At 36.3% G+C, this 21429-nt stretch overlaps 1 protein-coding gene across 1 annotated transcript; it reads left to right on the top strand.

Moving 5' to 3' along the window:
- The first annotated feature begins 14888 nt into the window (after positions 1–14888).
- On the top strand, positions 14889–16361 carry LOC130435823 (GTPase IMAP family member 9-like). The gene is made up of 2 exons (XM_056766678.1): positions 14889–14914; positions 15548–16361. The coding sequence occupies exons 1-2, from the start codon at positions 14889–14891 to the stop codon at positions 16359–16361; spliced, it is 840 nt and encodes a 279-aa protein (XP_056622656.1).
- Positions 16362–21429: the final 5068 nt, after the last annotated feature.

The following is a 21429-nucleotide window of genomic DNA, read 5'->3' as shown; positions in this document are numbered from 1 at the left end:
AGATCATCATCTCATTTAATTTACATTTATTATCAGAATCGTTTGCTTATCTTGAAAGCACATAGTGGTATTATTTTGATGTAGAGAAATAGTTTCATGCAAATTTAAAATTATGCCACTGAAACTTAGAATCACACAGACATGAAGAATCAATATATGAATCTCAACAATGGTGAAAAACAACAACAAAAAACGTCATGTTACAATGCATTCTGGGAATCATAAATGAGTTTTGAACTAGGATGTTACCCAGCATGCATTGAAGCATGAAGTTTTGTTGTTATTGTTTGTCACCATGGTTTAGATTCATACACTCACTCTTCAAGTCTGTTTGAGTCGTAATGCTTCTGGTGCTTTATATTGTATTTGCATTTATAAATAATTCCACTTTATATGTTCTTTAAAGAGAGCAGACAACTCTGATATTATTTACAAATTAAATTAAATGTGGACTACTTCACCACCCAACAGCATAGGATTAGATTTTTATTTGCATTGGCAAAGCAAATATACATCAAAGCATCCAGTTACAGAATGGCAAAAGAACTTCATCATTAAAATGTTTAAAGTCAAGATACTAACTCAAGGAAACGCTGATCACCATGATGGTGAGTTTCAACTAAATTAAACAAATATCAATTGTTAACCCGGCCATGGTGCCCCTACATGTTAAGGGTTAAGTATTTTGTATTTGAAATACATGCCCATCCCTGACTGAAACTACACCCTGGACTGCTTTGTCAATGGAAACATTAAAACTAGATATAGTGAAAGTAAAAGTGAAGGAAACTTTCAAACACACGCATGAATCAGCCCTGGTGAATTTTTAAAGTCTGACCTCTGAAATGAGTATAGGGCATAGTGATGCAATCTTTGGACTGCAATAAATCAGAACAATGTGCCGTACACTGAATATATAATGTACACCGCCACACAGTCGTAGAGAAATTTTCCAAACACAGGTAATACAAATAAACACTGGAACACCATGAACTTAAACAACATGAGAACAGACAACAAAGGAGAAAACAGAGCCGATATTGAACTTTCGCATGAAAGTCAAATTGTATCATGACAGTAGGACGTTTAAGTAGAAGCATGCAATGGCAATTTCTTCATCTCAAACAATTTATTAAAAACAAAAGCTAATAACAGGGGTGGGTATACTACAACAAAATGTCAAGGTCTTCATAACTTGTTGTGTGACCTTGAGAATCAATTAAAGCTTGACAACAACATCTCATGCGACTCACAAGTCGACTTCTTGTCTGTTGAGGCATTCCACTCTTCTTGAAGGGCTGTCCTCAGGTCATTGAGGTTCTGGGTATTAATATTTGCTTTCATTCAGTTGAAACTCACCATCATGTTGATCAGTGTTTCATTGAGATTGTGTCTCGACTCTAAATGTTAAACTTGTGTAAGAAATCTGTAATTGTATGCTTTTAAAGTAAGTTTGTTTTAAGAATATTTCAAATATCAAGAGTCAGCTCATGAAACTCAACTGTGACACTGAACAAATGAAAGCTTCGAGCTGCAATGCTTTGTGCATAACAGCATAGAACAGAACTCATCCATGACTCCCAGCATGCATGGTGGGAGGAAGAAAAGAAACGATTCAACTTAACTTTTGCCACCATTGTTGAGATTAATAGGCCAACCCTTGATGTCTGGAAGTTTCTTTAACAAAATGTGTCACTTTGTTTGACATTTGCTGCTTCTTTAATATGTTGTTATTGGGTTTATAAGTCTAAGAATTAACACAACACACTTACACTCAATCAAAATTTGTTAAAGTATTCACAAATCACACAACATGGCTTTTATAAATATGCGTTAGGAACACATTATTACAGGTAACAAAATACTAAGACAATAAATCAAGGGTAAGAGCACAACTAAAAGAAACACTAAACAATATTATGGTGACTTCTTATTGATCGTGTTTTCTTAAGCGATTCTGTAGATGATTCTCATGAATGACTCACTTTCTGAATTTGAATGAAATCACATGATTTATTTGATGTGTTCCACTAAATACAGGGTGACAACCACCAATCAGTATATGACATGACAGTATCTCAGGAGTGAATAAGCGTGAGCATCAAAATAGTGTGTAAAAATGTTCCACTAATATTGCATTGCAGTTTACTGTATGACCCTGTATGTCATTAATACAGCAGAATACTGTAGAAGTTCACAGTAAATTTTCATCAAAGTTTTACAGTGTAGGCAAGGCAAGGCAAGGCAAGTTTATTTATATAACACATTTCATACACAAGTGCAATTCAAAGTGCTTTACATAAAATGATTGACAGAAAGAAATAAAATGTATCTTAAAATGCAAATGATTTAAGATCACAAAAACTTTAGATTTTTAAGAAACAATAAAACAGCAATACAATTGATTAAAAAATGTTAGTGTATATATGAAAAGAATAAGAGCAAAATAAAAATAAATTGGAAATAGAAGTGCAGTTGATGTTAACCAGCACAGTGCTCAGGTTGTGAATGCACAGCTAAACAAGTTTGTTTTTAATCTGGATTTAAAAGAAGCTTCTGTTGGTGAACGTCTGATGTCTTCTGGAAGCAGATTCCAGCTACGGGTGGCATAATGGCTAAACGCTGACTCGCCCTGTTTTGAGTGAACCCTTGTTATCTCTAACTGACTTGATCCTGATGATCTGAGAAGTCTGTTTGGTTTATATTCAATGAGCATATCTGAGATGTATTTAAGTCCTAGACCATTGAGGGATTTATAGACCATTAATAATACTTTGAAGTTGATTCTAAAAGTAACTGGTAACCAGTGTAAGGACCTGAGGATTGGAGTGATATGCTCAGATTTTTTGGTTCTGGTCAGAATCCTGGCAGCAGCGTTCTGTATGAGCTGCAGCTGTCTGATGGTATTTTTGGGAAGACCTGGTAAGGAGTAAGGAGTCCATTACAGTAATCCACCCTGCTGGTGATGAGAGCATGAACTAGTTTCTCTAAATCTTGGCTTGAGACAAAACATCCGATTCTGGCTATGTTTCTGAGATGGTAGTACGCTGATTTGCTTATTGCTTTGACATGACTGCTGAAACTAAGGTCAGACTCCAAAATGACCCCAAGATTTTGTACCTTACTTTGTGTCTTTAGACCTCTTAAGTCAAGGTTTGCGTTTACCTTGTTAGTTTCATCCTTGTTGCCAAAAACAATGACTTCAGTTTTGTTTTTATTTAACTGAAGGAAGTTTTGACACATCCAGCTGTTAATTTCATCAATGCATTGGCAAAGAGAGTCAAAAGGCCTGTAGTCATTGGGTGAGAGGGCTAGATAGATCTGAGTGTCGTCTGCATAGCTGTGGTAGGCAATTTGGTACTTTTTCATTATTTGGCCAAGTGGGAGCATATACAAATTGAAGAGGAGAGGAGCAAGAATTGAGCCCTGTGGAACAGTGTAGCCTATTTCTTCACTTTTATTCCCTCTCCTTATTCTTCACAGTGACTTCCTTTAGTCTTTCTATCTCACTGATGTTTCCATTCTCAACAGTTTCATGTTAAGCTCTTCTCTTCTCATTATGACAATGTTAAACATCCATCAGTGTTTACTATTTTATAACTTACTTGCTTATTTTCCACTCTCTCTTAATACTCATAATACCTATAGGAGCAAAATCAAAATCATGTTGATTTGTGTTTCTTTAACTTTGTTTTTGTTTCTACTGACATTATAATAATGACATTATTTTATACAGTTGACTGTTGCTTTCTCAAACTCACCCATCGAGGAGACTTGTTAGCGGATGTTGTGTACATTTACATTCAGACTACTTACTTGCAGAGGTGGACAATCCTGGTGCCATAAAGTAAAAGTCCTGCCATATTTTTGTTTCACCCATGAACTCAGCAGCTGATTTCACCAGCGGAGGAACCAAAACATTTCTTTCAAGTCACAAGCAAGTCTCAAGTCAAATCTCAAGTCCTCAAAGAGTTAAAGTTAATGAGATGATTAAGTGAGTAATTAAATGATGATTGAGTGATGAACACCTGCTGTTAACAATCAACAACACTGAAGAAAAGAGAAACACAAGAACTACAACTGACTTCAGCCACAGCCTTGGATGACATCAGCTGAAAAAAAAAACATTTCTACCATAATTGTGATCAGTGTTTGCTTTAGTTGTGATCTTCAGCCTTTCAGGAAGTGGATCTGTTTCTGTCTCTCCTCTACACCTATAGCTGGTATGTCTTGAGCGCACTGGAGGTCTCATAGACTCCCCACTTATGATTATTAAGCACTTTAGGTGGACTGGAATACTCAATTGAGTGCTATATAAATGTCTTATTCCTTCAAATATAATTGCTTAAAGAATTACAATATTTTTTTTATAGGAAATATTTGTTCAATGCTAAATCAAATATTGAATAGTTTGTGTTTCTGGATTAAATCTCTCTAGATTTATGATCTGCATTTGGATATAAAAAACCTCCTTTTACACATGAACATTTATCATATGAACCTCAACAGTGGTGACAATAATTAGTCATACTGCATTGCATGATGGGAGTTTTTCAAGCATTGCAGCTTGAAGTATTTTGTTGAGCGTCACCATTGTTGAGCTTCATATGTTGGTTCTTGATGTATGACTTGAAGATTTTAAGTTAGCATTTGTTTCGCTGCTTTAAAAGTTTCTCACTGATAATGTTAGATAAATGTGAATGTTTTTAAACACTGAGTGTACAGGATTCATTATGTTATACATAAACATGATCTAAAAGAAATATCTTGACTGTGAACTTTTCAATGTTGGATCAACTCATCATAATAAACAGTGAAGAGTTAAACACTTCACAGAGCTGATCTCTCTGCTCTACAAAAGTGCATGAATTGATACAGTGCAAAATCTAACAATAGAGTCAAGGGTCAAGAGTCCAACTAAAGCAAACACTGATCTCCATGATGGTGACATCATATAACCAATAAAACATCAACATCTCAATAACAGCAGGTGTTCATCACTAATGCTCAATCATCATTTAATTACTTACTTAATCATCTCATTAACTTTAACTCTTTGAGGACTTGAGATTTGACTTGAGACTTGCTTGTGACTTGAAAGAAATGTTTTGGTTCCTCCGCTGGTGAAATCAGCTGCTGAGTTCATGCAAGAAACAAAAATATGGCAGGACTTTTACTTTATGGCACCAGGATTGTCCACCTCTGCCTGGGTGTAAGTTATGAAAAATGGAGTATCGGTAGCTCCGCCTTCGTTGGTTCTGTGAATGTCTGGATCTGCACTGTGCTGCAGGACAGGTCCATGTGCGCTCGCAATTGCACTTCCCAGCAACCTGCTCAAAACCTAAAAGTTTGGCGTTTTAGCTTTCAAATTTGACATTGAAAATTTATATTTACTAATTTAAAATGAAAAACAAGAATAAATAAAATACCATTGTATTTTAAGTGTACTTTAAAGCAATATAAATATTGTATTATCCCACTATATTATTTTGTTTATTGTTCATTAAAAAGCAAGTACTTTTTTACTTTTATTTTTAATAGGTAAACCAAACCGAATCTCCACGTGCTCTCTTGAGAACCAGATAGAAAAACGTATGTGCACCCCTGACTATATTGCAAGCATATACTTAAATGTGGATTCCATGCCTGTAAAACTAGCATTGTAATTGAAGTACTAATAACTAATCGATATTGAATTGAATCGAATGTAATCGAAAATCTAATCAAAACCATAAAAACAAAATCGAATCGAATTGAATCGCCAATTTGGTCGCAGAACCCAGGCCTAGCTTTCAATGTGCTTGTATGCGAGTGTGTTTGCGTCTATGTCAATGTGTGTAAGCATTAGAGGTCGACCGATATGCGTTTTTCAGACCGATACAGATACCAATTATTTCCATGCGAATTAGACCGATAACCGATATTTTGAACCGATATATAAATGGTGTAAAAACTTAAATTTATATAGAAATTAAGAACGCAGGCTCTGAAACATTTTTAATTCTGACTGAGAAATCTTAATCATAACACTCATATCCCAGATAGCAAATTTTTGCGGCCCACATCTGGCCCACACCTCACTCCCCATACTTTACTCATCTGGCCCACATACGGCGTGGAATGATGGCACTTGTATGGGGAGTAAGGTGTGGGCCAGATGTGGGCCGCAAAAATTTGCTATCTGGGATAGTTCATGGAGTTTTATTTCAATGATTGTTTCTCAAGAAAAGCCAGTGATGTTCATCTTTTGCCTGCAATAAGATATATATATATATATATATATATATATATATATATATATATATATATACTTATCCAAGGGCAGGCATAGTGCTCTGTGTGAAAAATAGTGTTTAAGCACTTACTCTGAAGTTTCTTTTAAAGCAACTCAATCTCTAGTGCCAGTTTTTTCTTCTTTAAGGTGTCAAGTTCAATTTCTCCCCTTAATTTTTGTTTTTTTTAAGAGCAAAATACTCAATTTTATGTTGAAGATTCCGTTTATATAGGGTACGGAGATCCCCCTGTGCCATTAAAAAAAAAAAACTCAAGCCTCATGCAACAGAAAAAGGAAAAGTAGACTGTCGACCTCTGTATATCTTTGTGCTGTAGGCCTGTCTGTACGCGTTTCCTCCTGCATGTGTCCACACCTATAAATTACATAAAGTTATTTGTGCACTTACAAGTGATTCCTCCAAACGACAGTCATCTGAGAGGGTTTCTTCACTGTCCTCTGCAAAAGAAAAATGGGTATTACAAAGTGTTGCACTTTCTTTCCTTTTGATGTAAAGTTAGAAATGTCCACTTACTGCACATATTTCAGACACCACTTTCTTGGGAACAGGTAAAAAGGTTGGTGTATTATGTAAAACTACACAAAAGAGGAGAACTCAATGGCATAACAATACACTAGGAGAAAATATGATCAATATCAAATTGCAAAAAAATTACATTAGTTATACAGCTTTCACCTTCACAAGTCAAAGCACTGACTCAATATTTATTTGTTGAAATGACTGTAAAAGCCATTTGGATTATAGACATAATTTAACGCAGCAACAAATTATTTACGAAAATTGAAATATATATGAAATATGAAATTATTAAAATAAGACTATATACTGTAATAATAAGTGATATAACCATAACATGGAGCATTTAATTTGTCTGCTACTTTTTGCCAGTCCTCTCCCCTGGCGTTTAAATTATTTTTTCAAATTATTACTGGAAGCATAACCTTCCAGTAATAATTCTTGCTCTGCTGCGTTGAAAAACTGAGCGCGCTCTTTTGCCATGATGAGCGGCCAATAGCAGGGTTGCTGATCATTGTTTCTACTATCGATACATATCCCCTTTTAAACAAGCGCACGAACGCGCAATAATCTCAGATAACTCAATTCAGCGATACTAATCATATCCGGCAGGTGTGTTCGAAGAACCCAATTAGCCGGATCATGATTAGCACGATGATATCATCTTGGATGTGTCATTTGATCTCGGATGTAATAAGCGACGTACGGAGAACGGGCCCCTGTGCTGTAAAGAAACACAACATCATAGAGGAAACACACTAAACATGAACCCTGACACTACATGGTTCCTGACAACACAACACTTGATATTGTCACCGAAATATCTTTGAAATCAGAAACTTCTGGTATTATGAATGCAGATCTAAAACTGATCTGCTGTAATGTTGTTGCACGCATCCAAGATTAAGAGTTTATGATGGTAGCGTTTGATGTGGCAAAAGTTGATTTTGCCCTTTCAAGGAATCTCTTAGACAAAGAAAGTCCAGGTGTCAAAGATTTATTTTTTCAAATCAAACAAAGTGAGATGTTCCCCAGAGCATCTGAAAATCCAGTTTCTTCCAGCCTCTGTTATAGCAAAACATCTGAGAGGAGTTCTCCTCAAAAACCAATCAGGTAAATTCACGTTATCTCTTATTTTCTTCATCCAATGCTTTTGATCTGCCATGTTTATTTCGTAGGCAACGAGTTACGTATCTAACAGTGGTTTGCTCGTTATTGTCTTATTTTCAAAACTTATTTAAATTCAGTGGGCAAAATTAAAATACTTATGAAGTCATCAAAAACTGCTGGATCATGCCCAATAAACAGTGGAAAAGTACCCAAGGTTACGAGAGAAAACATGTCATGAACTTTCATGCCTCTGGTTTTTAGGCCTGAGAAACATCACTGGATTTTACATTGTTACAAGTGCTCAAATGTGCTCTTATTACCCTCATGGTGACTTTTGTTATCTTGAAACGTTCTCGATACATTATACATAAAATCTTTGAATATTTGTAATACACTGTAAAAAATGTTCCGTAATTTTTCCGGAAAAATACCGGCAGCTGTGGTTACCAGAAAAATTCCGTAAAAAATACAGGAAAAGAATGTAAACAGCTTTGCAGTTTAAAACTTCAGGACACAAACTTCAAACTGTGAATGAACTTAATACATTTGAGCTTTTTATATTAACAACATTTCTTTATAGAAAATGAAAACTTGGTCCAAATGCATAAAAGTGATAACATTACATTTACTTACATTTATTTCTTTGTAATTCATTATTAAAGTCACTTTTAAACAAAGCAATATGCAGCATGACATCAGAATATCTTTGCCTGACCGTGAGTTGAACACAGACTCCACTCTTCAGCTTAGTGGTGACCCACAAAACATTTAATATCAGAAAAGAAAAGAGAAAATACAAATTCCGTAGTTTTTACGGAAAAATACCGGCAGCTGTGGTTACCAGCAAACTACCGTAAAATTACGGGAACATCCTGTTTTTATTCATCCAATCAATTCACAGTGGAAATCATGAGCCACACCCACTATTCATTTTGTGAATACTGAAGACGATCATCACTTCTGCTTCACAGGGACTGCAGCATAACAGTCATGACTTGATGCTTTATTGGTTTATTTAAAGTCACCGTTTTTGTGATCAGTGTTTGCTTTAGTTGGTCTCTTTCAGCCGTCATAAATATGTTTACATTTATCATTGTGCTGCTATGACATTGTTTTATATAAAACACAGTCTTGTAGCAAATCACATCAAATGAAAGTGTGATTAGGTATTTACTCTTTATCTGGGACACTGTTTAGATACTAATTGTATTTTTGTTAAAAACAATGGAATTTTTGCTGTTTATTTTACAGACAATTTTACAGTGTTTCTCCGTATTTTTTACAGACACTTTCTGATAACAGGTTTTTTGTTTGAAAACAACAGAATTTTACTGTTAATTTCCCAGGCATTTTTTACAGTGTACTTTTTCTAAAACACAAATAACCTCTAAGGGACATTCTTATACCATTTGCTAGCTGTGATGGAATATTTTTTCCCTCTGAGTATCTGTCAAACAACAAAAATATCCTGCTTCAATATATAAGTGACATAACATTTATATTAAAATTATCTAAATGTAATAATAATGTGATACTGAGTAAAGGTTTGATTCAGTTATATTCAGCATTATAAAGTTCTCGCTTTCTTACTGAAGAGAAAATGGTATTCAGTTAGTAAAGTGGTGTGGGTATGGTGTGGGGTAGATGAGTAAAGTATGGGGTGTATGGTGTGGGCCAGATGAGTAAAGTATGGGGAGTATGGTGTGGGCCAGATGAGTAAAATATGGGGAGTATGGTGTGGGCCAGATGAGTAAAATATGGGGAGTATGGTGTGGGCCAGATGAGTAAAGTATGGGGAGTGTGGTGTTGGCCAGATGAGTAAAGTATGGGGAGTATGGTGTGGGCCAGATGAGTAAAGTATGGGGAGTATGGTATGGGCCAGATGAGTAAAGTATGGGCATTATGGTGTGGGCCAGATGAGTAAAGTATGGGGTGTATGGTGTGGGCCAGATGAGTAAAGTATAGGGAGTAAGGTGTGGGGTAGATGAGTAAAGTATGGGGAGTGTGGTGTAGGCCAGATGAGTAAAGTATGGGGAGTATGGTGTGGGCCAGATGAGTAAAGTATGGGAAGTTTGGTGTAGGCCAGATGAGTAAAGTATGGGGAGTATGGTGTGGGCCAGATGAGTAAAGTATGGGGAGTATGGTGTGGGGTAGATGAGTAAAGTATGGGGAGTATGGTGTGGGCCAGATGAGTAAAGTATGGAGAGTGTGGTGTAGGCCAGATGAGTAAAGTATGGGGAGTATGGTGTGGGCCAGATGAGTGAAGTATGGGGAGTGTGGTGTTGGCCAGATGAGTAAAGTATGGGGAGTATGGTGTGGGGTAGATGAGTAAAGTATGGGGAGTATGGTGTGGGCCAGATGAGTAAAGTATGGGGAGTGTGGTGTAGGCCAGATGAGTAAAGTATGGGGAGTATGGTGTGGGCCAGATGAGTAAAGTATGGGGAGTATGGTGTGGGCCAGATGAGTAAAGTATGGGGAGTGTGGTGTAGGCCAGATGAGTAAAGTATGGGGAGTATGGTTTGGGGTAGATGAGTAAAGTATGGGGAGTATGGTGTGGGCCAGATGAGTAAAGTATGGGGAGTATGGTGTGGGGTAGATGAGTAAAGTATGGGGAGTATGGTGTGGGCCAGATGAGTAAAGTATGGGGAGTATGGTGTGGGCCAGATGAGTAAAGTATGGGGAGTGTGGTGAGGGGTAGATGAGTAAAGTATGGGGAGTATGGTGTGGGCCAGATGAGTAAAGTATGGGGAGTATGGTGTGGGGTAGATGAGTAAAGTATGGGGAGTATGGTGTGGGCCAGATGAGTAAAGTATGGGGAGTATGGTGGGGGCCAGATGAGTAAAGTATGGGGAGTGTGGTGTGGGCAGAGGTGGACAATCCTGGGCCAAAGAGTAAAAGTCCTGCCATATTTTTGTTACACCCATGAACTCAGCAGCTGATTTCATCAGCGGAGGAACCAAAACATTCCTTTCAAGTCACAAGCAAGTCTCAAAACAAATCTCAAGTCCTCAAAGAGTTAAAGTTAATGAGATGATTAAGTGAGTAATTAAATGATGATTGAGTGATGAACACCTGCTGTTAACAATCAACATCACTGAAGAAAAGAGAAACACAAGAACTACAACTGACTTCAGTCACAGCCTTGGATGACATCAACTGAAAAAAAAACATTTCCACCATAATTGTGATGAGTGTTTGCTTTAGTTGTGCTCTTGAGCCTTTCAGGAAGTGGATCTGTTTCTGTCTCTCCTCTACACCTATAGCTGGTATGTCTTGAGCGCACTGGAGGTCTCATAGACTCCCCACATATGATTATTAAGCACTTTAGGTGTACAGGAATACACAATTGAGCGCTATATAAATTTCTTATTACTTCAAAGATAATTGCTTAAATAATTACAATATTTTTTTTATAGCAAACATTTGTTCAATGCTAAATCAAATATTGTATAGTTTGTGTTTTCTGGTTTAAATCTCTCTAGGTTTATGATCTGCATTTGGATATAAAAACCTCCTTTTACACATGAACATTTATCATATGAACCTCAACAGTGGTGACAATAATTAGTCATACTGCATTGCATGATGGGAGTTTTTCAAGCATTGCAGCTTGAAGTATTTTGTTGAGCGTCACCATTGTTGAGCTTCATATGTTGGTTCGTGATGTATGACTTGAAGATTTTAAGTTAGCATTTGTTTCGCTGCTCTAAAAGTTTCTCACTGATAATGTTAGATAAACGTGAATGTTTTTAAACACTGAGTGTACAGGATTCATTATGTTGTACATAAACATGATCAAAAAGAAATATCTTGCCTGTGAACTTTTCAATGTTGGATCAACTCATCATAATAAACAGTGAAGAGTTAAACACTTCACAGAGCTGATCTCTCTGCTCTACAAAAGTGCATGAATTGATACAGTGCAAAATCTAACAATAGAGTCAAGGGTCAAGAGTCCAACTAAAGCAAACACTGATCTCCATGATGGTGACATCATATAACCAATAAAACATCAACATCTCAATAACAGCAGGTGTTCATCACTAATGCTCAATCATCATTTAATTACTCACTTAATCATCTCATTTACTTTAACTCTTTGAGGACTTGAGATTTGACTTGAGACTTGCTTGTGACTTGAAAGGAATGTTTTGGTTCCTCCGCTGGTGAAATCAGCTGCTGAGTTCATGCGTGAAACAAAAATATGGCAGGACTTTTACTTTATGGCCCAGGATTGTCCGCCTCTGGTCAAGAGTGCAACTAAAGCAAACACTGATCTCCATGATGGTGACATCATATAACCAATAAAACATCAACATCTCAATAACAGCAGGTGTTCATCACTAATGCTCAATCATCATTTAATTACTCACTTAATCATCTCATTAACTTTAACTCTTTGAGGACTTGAGATTTGTTTTGAGACTTGCTTGTGACTTGAAAGAAATGTTGGCTGGACTTTTACTTTATGGCCCAGGATTGTCCACCTCTGGTTACACTTCACCGAAATATTGTATCATACAGTTGGCCTACATTTTAAAATGTATAAGAACTTTGTATTACTTTAATGCCTACAACATTCCCTAATGCATCTGTGTTGTGTCAGTGCTTTAAGTAAATGGGGAACAGTACGAAACTCAATTTCAAACGTCAATACAATCTTCTCTTCTTTGTTTTGTTTCATAGCCTTTTGATGGGAGACAGGCTTCCTATGTCTTGCCTGACTTATGTTTCTTTCTTTCTATGTTAATCTCTCTTGAAACTGTTAAAATGCAGAGCATTATGAAAGCATGGATCGCCCTATCAGTAAGTAGGCACACTTAATCATCAGATCCATTGTTTATAGAGAAACTGTAGAGGTTGCATTAAAGGTAAAAAAACATCAAATCATTTCTGAAATATAAAAGAAATGAAGCACCTGCAAACACTTCATCTTCAAAATACAGTAAAACCAAAAACGATTCAAACTAAAGAAAGAGTTAAATATCTTTACTCACTTGGTAAAACTGGAATAGGTATAATTTAAACTAGTAACAACAACATTTGTCTCTTCTTAGATCTGAGGATTTTGTTAATAGGCAAAACTGGATCAGGAAAGAGTGCAACTGGTAACACTTTACTGGGCAGAGATGAGTTTAAAGAAGGATTCTTTCTAAAGGGTGTTTCTAAAACTTGTCAGAAATGTAAAGCGGTTGTGTCTTGAAGACACATTTCAGTGATTGACACTCCAGAAATCACAGATTCAACAATGACTAAAGAGGAGCAACAAGCTGAACTACTGAAGTGCTTACTTGTCTGCTCCTGTTCCTCATGTGTTTCTGCTAGTCATCAGACTGGAGGATTTCACAGAGTTATATGTCAATGGATTCAGATAAACTTTGGAAAAGATGCTGCATGTTACATCATCATTCTGTTCACTCATGTTGATCAGCTTAGATAAATACATCTCAGAGAGACCAGATTTGCAGGACCTGATTCACACTAACTATAACACAATAAACAACAGAGGCAATACAGATCAGGTCACAGAGCTGCTCAAAATGATAGACGACACGGTGAAGGAGAATCGAGGAGAGTACACCAATGACATGTATGAAGAAGCGGAAAGATGGATAAAAATTATGTTTTTTATGGAGGTACGAACAATTGAAGATTTATCAGTAAACCAAAGAGAGAGTCCAGATGAAGCAGGATCAAGATTGGATACAGGAGCAGCAGATAAAGTGAGAGAAGATGAAGGACAATAGGAGGAGTATTGGGACGTTTGTGATTTTGATGAAATACTATGATGGCACATGAAGTCAAAAATGCGTTCAATGAATAATAAACACTGCATAAAGGTATGCGTATGTTTTATTGCTACAAATTATCAGTCTTTTTGTAAACAATGTTTACTTGCAATTTACCTGCTGTTTTGTAGTGTTGTTTGAGGTGTGAGTGGTAACACTGAAAATCAGAATTACACTTTGATCATAACTTTTTCATGTTCTGTGCAGTTATAATTTACATTTAAGCATTAAGAAGAATTTGAAGTATTACAGAAGAACAATGATGTCTTAATTTTAAATCAATTTCATTCAGTGCTATTGTCATGTTTTTCAGCCGATTTGAAATAGTTTTTGCGGCTGTTTAATATATGAGAAAATAAATGAATTTTAATTTCATCAGTAAGTTTGGATCAGCATATGTGTGCATATTAGAGTGTTTGTGTAATTGTATTGGCAATTATTGATAAAGGTTTATGACAACCCATTTTATGCATGGATGATAAAGAAGGATTCTGAACTTTGAACAATAAATTGTATTACAAACGTTAAGGACCTTTGAGCCCTGCGGCATTAATTCCGTTTGGATTACATTCACAAGCAATGTGGTGATTTTATACTTGTAGAGTTTCTCTCAACGTCTCAGCAGAGATTTCTTCAGAGCATCTAAATGTTTGGTAGGATCACATTTATTTTTTGAGCGTGATATGAGCGTTTTTGTTATTCATATTTCTCACAACAACTTCCACAACAAATCCCATTCTTGCATGTCATATCAATTATTTTTCTTTAAATATCTCATAAAGATTTAATCTCACATATGAAGTTTGACTATTAGATCTTCTGAAGTGTGCATGTTTAACATTAAATACTAGATTTCAGTGTGCTTTTTATGTTGAATGAATGTTACCTGATCTGTTAGAGAATTACCATGTGCATTACTACAGCATTTTATATCAATTGTATATCCTTCATCGATGCAGAATGAAACTGGATCAGGACTGCAGGCTCGAAGGATTCCACCATGTCAAAAAGTAAAATTGTATTATTTTTTTGTTCATTTTAAATCAAAACACTTAAAGGATCAGATTTAACATACTGTGGAGGAAACAGTTTTGTTTGGTTTCACAGACAAGGCGTAAGGATATTTCCAGACTTAAATGAATGTTTGAGCTTTCTAAACCGAAAATAACTGTGCCCTGACATGTTAAAAAATATGTCAGTGCTATTGTTTTGTCTCAGAAAGCACACCAGTAATGTTTCGTCTAAGTCATCTTTATAAGAGCTTTAGTCTTAGTCATAGTCTTATTTTAAGCTGTGAAACTGGGCCTTTGTACATTTGGTATATCAGATCGAACTGTTTGTGCTCACACATTTCTCTCTCTTTATCTCTTTCAATTGAAATGTCTCTTGAATTTGTTCAATCTCAGAGCGCAGACGAAGCATGGACGACCCCCTTGGTACGTAAATCTTTAAAAATAAAGATGTGCTTGCGACCCTTAAATTTACTGCTTTGTTAAGAGATCTCAGCGAGTGGAGTGGAGAATAAGATACTTGTGTTTCAATCACACAAAATGGCCAGCTCACTTCTGAACTTTGATGTGGGTAGGGCACATGCACGCTTTGTCTTACCTTTGAAAAATAACTCAGCCAATGAGAGTAATTGTGGGCGGAACCACAAGATTTAGAAACACTGCAAAATTAAGGTTTGCACTTTATAGGCTAATGAAGATAAATACTTATAGCTAAATATCTTTAAATTAAGATAAATGTATGGTGGTCCATATAAATACATGTACATTTTTAGTTATTATAAATATGAAATATTTAAAGTCAATGATATTCTCTACTTGTAGATCTGAGGATTGTGTTACTGGGTAAAACTGGATCAGGAAAGAGTGCAACTGGAAACACAATATTGGGCAGAAATGTGTTTGAGACAGATGATTCCATGGATTCAGTCACGAAATCGTGTCAGAAACAAAATGCAGATGTGGGTGGAAGAATCATCTCAGTGATCGACACTCCAGGACTCTTTGATATATCAGTGACTCAAGACGATCTGAAGTCTGAGATCGAGAGGTGCGTTGACATGTCTGATCCTGGTCCTCATGTGTTTCTGCTGGTCATCAGGCTGGATGTGAGAATGACAGAGGAGGACATGAACACAGTGAAATGGATTCAGAAGAACTTTGGAGAAGATGCTGTAAAATACACCATGATTCTGTTCACTCATGCTGACGCGCTGAAAGGTAGAACGTTAGAGAAGTATGTCGAAAAAAGCCAAGCTTTGAAGAAACTCATTCCACAGTACGGCGGTAGATATCACGCATTCAATAATAGCAAGAGAATGAATCGAGTTCAGGTATCGAAACTACTCAACGTGATAGATGAAATGGTGAAGGAGAATGGAGGACAACACTACACTAATGAGATGTATAAAAATGTGCAGAAGAAGATTAAAAAGGAAAATGATAAACAAACAGCACTAGAGTATGGAACGACTGCATTAACAGTATTAGGAGGAGCAGTAGCAGCAGGAGCAGCAGCAGGAGCAACAGCAGGAGCAGCAGCGTTAGCAGCAGGAGCAACAGCAGCAGGAAGTGCAGAAGCAGCGGCGATTGCGGCGGCAGCAGTAGCAACAGCAGCAGCGCTAGCAAAAGCAACACATTACTAAATCTTTGTTTGTATTGATCTTGCGGACTCAATTTTTTATTTTCTGCTTTGTTCTCACTTTTGAGGGTTGTTTCAGATGCATTAAGAATGTAAAATGTAAATAACATTTTTTTATTGTGTTTTTGTTATGGTCAAAACACTGTGTACTCGTCTTTTTACATTTGCATTCATGCATTTGGCAGATGCTTTTATCCAAAGCAAATTACATTTCATTATCCTATAGATTTTTACATAGGTATATGCAATCACCTGGGATCAAACCCACAACCTTGCGTTGTTTACACATTGCTCTTGCCACTGAGCTACAGGAAAGTCTTTTGTATGCGCCATTGTTTTTAATGTACAAAGAAAAATGCCTTTATTCTCTTTAATAAATAAGAAAAAAACTTTTAAAAAAACATAGTCAAAAAGTTATGTTACTGTCGTGTTTCCATTTAAGCTTTTTTTTGTTCTGCAATAGACTAGCAAAGTGGTGAAACATGTTAAAATTCTGTAACCATACATTGAATAAACAGTTTTTAAGCCATTACAGACATTTTACCATCATCTTTGGGTCTATTTTTACTCGAGCAGGATAAAGTCCAGATAGCAGTAAGCTCTTATCAAATTGAGTTTTTTATGGTATCTCCTCTGTGTTCCATAAAAACATCAGTTTGAAAAGACCTGAGGTAACAGATGTTTATGTAACTATGTAACTATACTACAAAATTTTCTTTTATCCATCCATCCATCCATCCATTTTCTACCGCTTATCCGAACTACCTCGGGTCACGGGGAGCCTGCGCCTATCTCAGGAGTCATCGGGCATCGAGGCAGGATACACCCTGGATGGAGTGCCAACCCATCGCAGGGCATTTTCTTTTATTTTGTTGTAAAAATAAAACTTTGCACAGCAGGTGATCTCTTAGATGACCACCAGGTTTGTGTTACTCTGTTTAATGGTTAAGATTATATAGTATGTCTCAATACAGGTTTTAAGAGAAAGTGCGACCATCATGGGTATATACCAGTGGTGGACAATCCTGGGCCATAAAGTAAAAGTCCTGCCATATTATTGTTTCACCCATGAACTCAGCAGCTGATTTCACCAGCGGAGGAACCAAAACATTTCTTTCAAGTCACAAGCAAGTCTCAAGTCAAATCTCAAGTCCTCAAAGAGTTAAAGTTAATGAGATGATTAAGTGAGTAATTAAATGATGATTGAGTGATGAACACCTGCTGTTAACAATCAACATCACTGAAGAAAAGAGAAACACAAGAACTACAACTGACTTCAGTCACAGCCTTGGATGACATCAGCTGAAGAAAAAAAACATTTCCACCATAATTGTGATCAGTGTTTGCTTTAGTTGTGCTCTTGAGCCTTTCAGGAAGTGGATCTGTTTCTGTCTCTCCTCTACACCTATAGCTGGTATGTCTTGAGCGCACTGGAGGTCTCATAGACTCCCCACATATGATTATTAAGCACTTTAGGTGTACAGGAATACACAATTGAGTGCTATATAAAGGTCTTATTACTTCAAAGATAATTGCTTAAATAATTACAATTTTTTTTTTATAGCAAAAATTTGTTCAATGCTAAATCAAATATTGAATAGTTTGTGTTTCTGGTTTAAATCTCTCTAAATTTATGATCTGCATTTGAATATTAAAACCTCCTTTTACACATGAACATTTATCATATGAACCTCAACAGTGGTGACAATAATTAGTCATACTGCATTGCATGATGGGAGTTTGTCAAGCATTGCAGCTTGAAGTATTTTGTTGACCGTCACCATTGTTGAGCTTCATATGTTGGTTCTTGATGTATGACTTGAAGATTTTAAGTTAGCATTTGTTTCGCTGCTTTAAAAGTTTCTCACTGATAATGTTAGATAAACGTGAATGTTTTTAAACACTGAGTGTACAGGATTCATTATGTTATATATAAACATGATCAAAAAGAAATCTCTTGCCTGTGAACTGTTCAATGTTGGATCAACTCATCATAATAAACAGTGAAGAGTTAAACACTTCACAGAGCTGATCTCTCTGCTCTACAAAAGTGTATGAATTGATACAGTGCAAAATCTAACAATAGAGTCAAGGGTCAAGAGTCCAACTAAAGCAAACACTGATCTCCATGATGGTGACATCATATAACCAATAAAACATCAACATCTCAATAACAGCAGGTGTTCATCACTAATGCTCAATCATCATTTAATTACTCACTTAATCATCTCATTAACTTTAACTCTTTGAGGACTTGAGATTGACTTGAGACTTGCTTGTGACTTGAAAGTAATGTTTTGGTTCCTCCGCTGGTGAAATCAGCTGCTGAGTTCATGGGTGAAACAAAAATATGGCAGGACTTTTACTTTATGGCCCAGGATTGTCCACCGCTGATAAATACAGATTTATTTCCCCTGAACAAGGAAGTGAGAGTAAAGGTGAGAGACAAACATCTTTACACTTAACAATCCAACAGAATTTCCAAATCCTTCAGAATGTGGATGCGAGTTTATTTCAGCATATTTACAGGTGAGTTCAGATTTATAACAGTCAGCAGATGCTTATTATCACTGCACAATACTAGACTTGATTCATCATAATTATGGTTATAATAGCTGTGCATTAGAAAATTCACAATTGCAAATGTACAAATGCGTCTCCTCTATTTCAGTCTGCTTACTGGATGTTGGCTGTGCTGTCACTGAATTTATTGGATATGAAGGAACAAACATTTCATTTCAACTCACATATCCAGCAATTTATGAGAAACACAACAAATATATTGAAAGTTCAAACGGCTTCTTCTTCAAGAAACTGGTTCAGACTTCTCAAGCAAACCGGTGGTTCAGAAACGGACGAGTCTTTGTGTTTGACAACACAGCTGCTCACAGGTTTATTGTCTTTATTTCTGCATTGATGATAGAAGACTCGGGATTGTACTTATGTGGTGTGGATGTTAAACTGCAGGTTGATCCTGTTTCTGAAATACAAATAACAGTCAGGATAGGTGAGAATCGTTGAAATCTGTTTATAAATGCCCATTTTAACAGCCAGTTTTAAGTGCAAACGTTGATATGATTGAACGCAAACATTTTTAAAGCATCTTTTGTCTTCCCTTGCACAGGTGAAAGCAAGAGACCCACAACAAAACAGAAAGGTATCGGTTCTGCCAATCATATTGATTTTGTTTTCTAAATAATGTCTATAAATATTTCCTCTATTCTCACTGTTTGTTTCAATGTTTCTGTTTCTAGTGGTTGTCAGCAGCTTGCAGAGTCCTGCAAATATCAGTGTAGAGAATCAGGCTACTAACAGAAATCAGGGTACATTTTTATATATGTATCTATCAAAGCTTTCCATTGCTTGTTTAAACTATTTGTTATAGCTCATCTTTAATAAGCAACAATTTCTGTCTGAGAATGTCTTGTTTAATGATTATTATTAGTTCTGATGTCATCACCAGTCATGTGACTATAAACACTGTTGTGTGGTACTGTTGTGTAAGACACTAGTTGTTTGCTGTTTAAACATAATAATGGGATTTGCAGACTTCTTTTATCGTTCACTCTTCTTCTCTCTCTCTCTCTTTCTGTCTGTCACGCAGATGAATTCTTTTTGTTTGCAGGTGTGTCAGGTTTTGTTTCTCTTTTCCACAGAATGTCACCTCAGATTTGTGGCGGTTCTGTGTCTGGTGTGTGTGTGCGCACTTGTGTGTGTGTGTCCACTTCTCGTGTCTAAGGTTTTAAAACGAGTCGCCGCTGGTAAGCTGTCAGGTGAGGCACAACTCCTCTCTCTAATGAAACACGAGAAAAACACCTGCATTTGAAATATTAAGGTGTCATTCTCAGTTTCAGTGTCTTATTACACAAGAAAGATCTCAGGGGAGGTCATGGTAAGTCTAGGTTGTAGTTTTACACACATTAATATTGGTACATATAATAATAGTTTTCTGACTAAGATGTGTACTTTACAGGACGAATATGTGACGATGAGTCCAGTTTTTCTTTCAAAAACCTTACAAACATCTCACAGTGATGAACGTTCTGCTGTAAATGATGTGAACAGATCCTCACAGAACACAGTCGCTGACGTAGATCTACACCACACAGATGCTCTTCCTGCATTAACTGAATGTCTGGATCTAGATCAGATCTACACAGAAACTGATGTGGACCCTTTTCAAGAGTCAATCTATCAGATTGTTGATCAGATGTCTGACTGACTACAGGATCTTCATTACTGTCCAATGCAAATTCTTATTTCATTTTCATTTACGTGTATTTATTTAGAAGACGCTTTTATCCAAAGCATTTTCATTTGAGAGCCAAAATTTAGCACACAGAGTGAGAGGACTAAGAAAGGGAGTTGAAAAAAGAAAGGATATGTTGAATAATGTTAAACAATCTTAGCAAACGTGACTCTTCTCTACTAGAACCTATGTATCTGAACCAAATTTTAATGGTCGTCCTGAATAAACTTCCATATTTAATAAAGTGTTTAAATTACTTTATTAAAATCCATTTCACAAACTGAAAATGAAGGTGAAGATTTAAGATTTTAGAAAAGGGGGTGTTTACACTGTTTAAAGTTTATTTACACATGGGACATTTTGTACTGATTATACAAGAAACCTGTTAAGAATTTTAAAAGGTGGCCACGTCCTGAAGAATGGGGATCATTTCGACTGTTACCCCTTTGCTTTGTTTTGGGTTGTCCCTTCATTTAATTTATGGATTTTTATTTACATTTATCCAAAGCGACTCACTTTGTATAATACTATACATTTTGTGCAATCTCTGGGATTGAACCCATGACCTTGGCGTTGCTGGCACCATGCTCTAACCAATGTGCTATAGGAAAACTTTACTTATGTGCTTGCCTATTTTTTGTTTGTGATAATTATGTTCTTTATTCTAATATCTTATTTCTAATGGAACCTTTTTTATGTAAATATGTCTTTTAATCTTTATTTGGTTAATAAATATGTTCTGCTTTAACATGTGCTCATAGTCTCTCTCTATGACACGGCCGTGACAACGATAACAGTGTTTTGGTGACATGTTGGCTGCGTA

Source organism: Triplophysa dalaica, chromosome 2 (genome assembly GCF_015846415.1).
Source record: "Triplophysa dalaica isolate WHDGS20190420 chromosome 2, ASM1584641v1, whole genome shotgun sequence".
Lineage (NCBI taxonomy): Eukaryota > Metazoa > Chordata > Actinopteri > Cypriniformes > Nemacheilidae > Triplophysa > Triplophysa dalaica.
This window is presented reverse-complemented; position numbering and strand designations above follow the sequence as displayed.

Coding starts and splice junctions, on each gene's coding strand:
- LOC130435823 (XM_056766678.1), top strand. CDS start 14,889: ATGTTAAAAAATATGTCAGTGCTATT. Junction 14,915..15,547: donor AAAAATATGTCAGTGCTATT/GTTTTGTCTCAG, acceptor TGTAGATCTGAG/GATTGTGTTACTGGGTAAAA.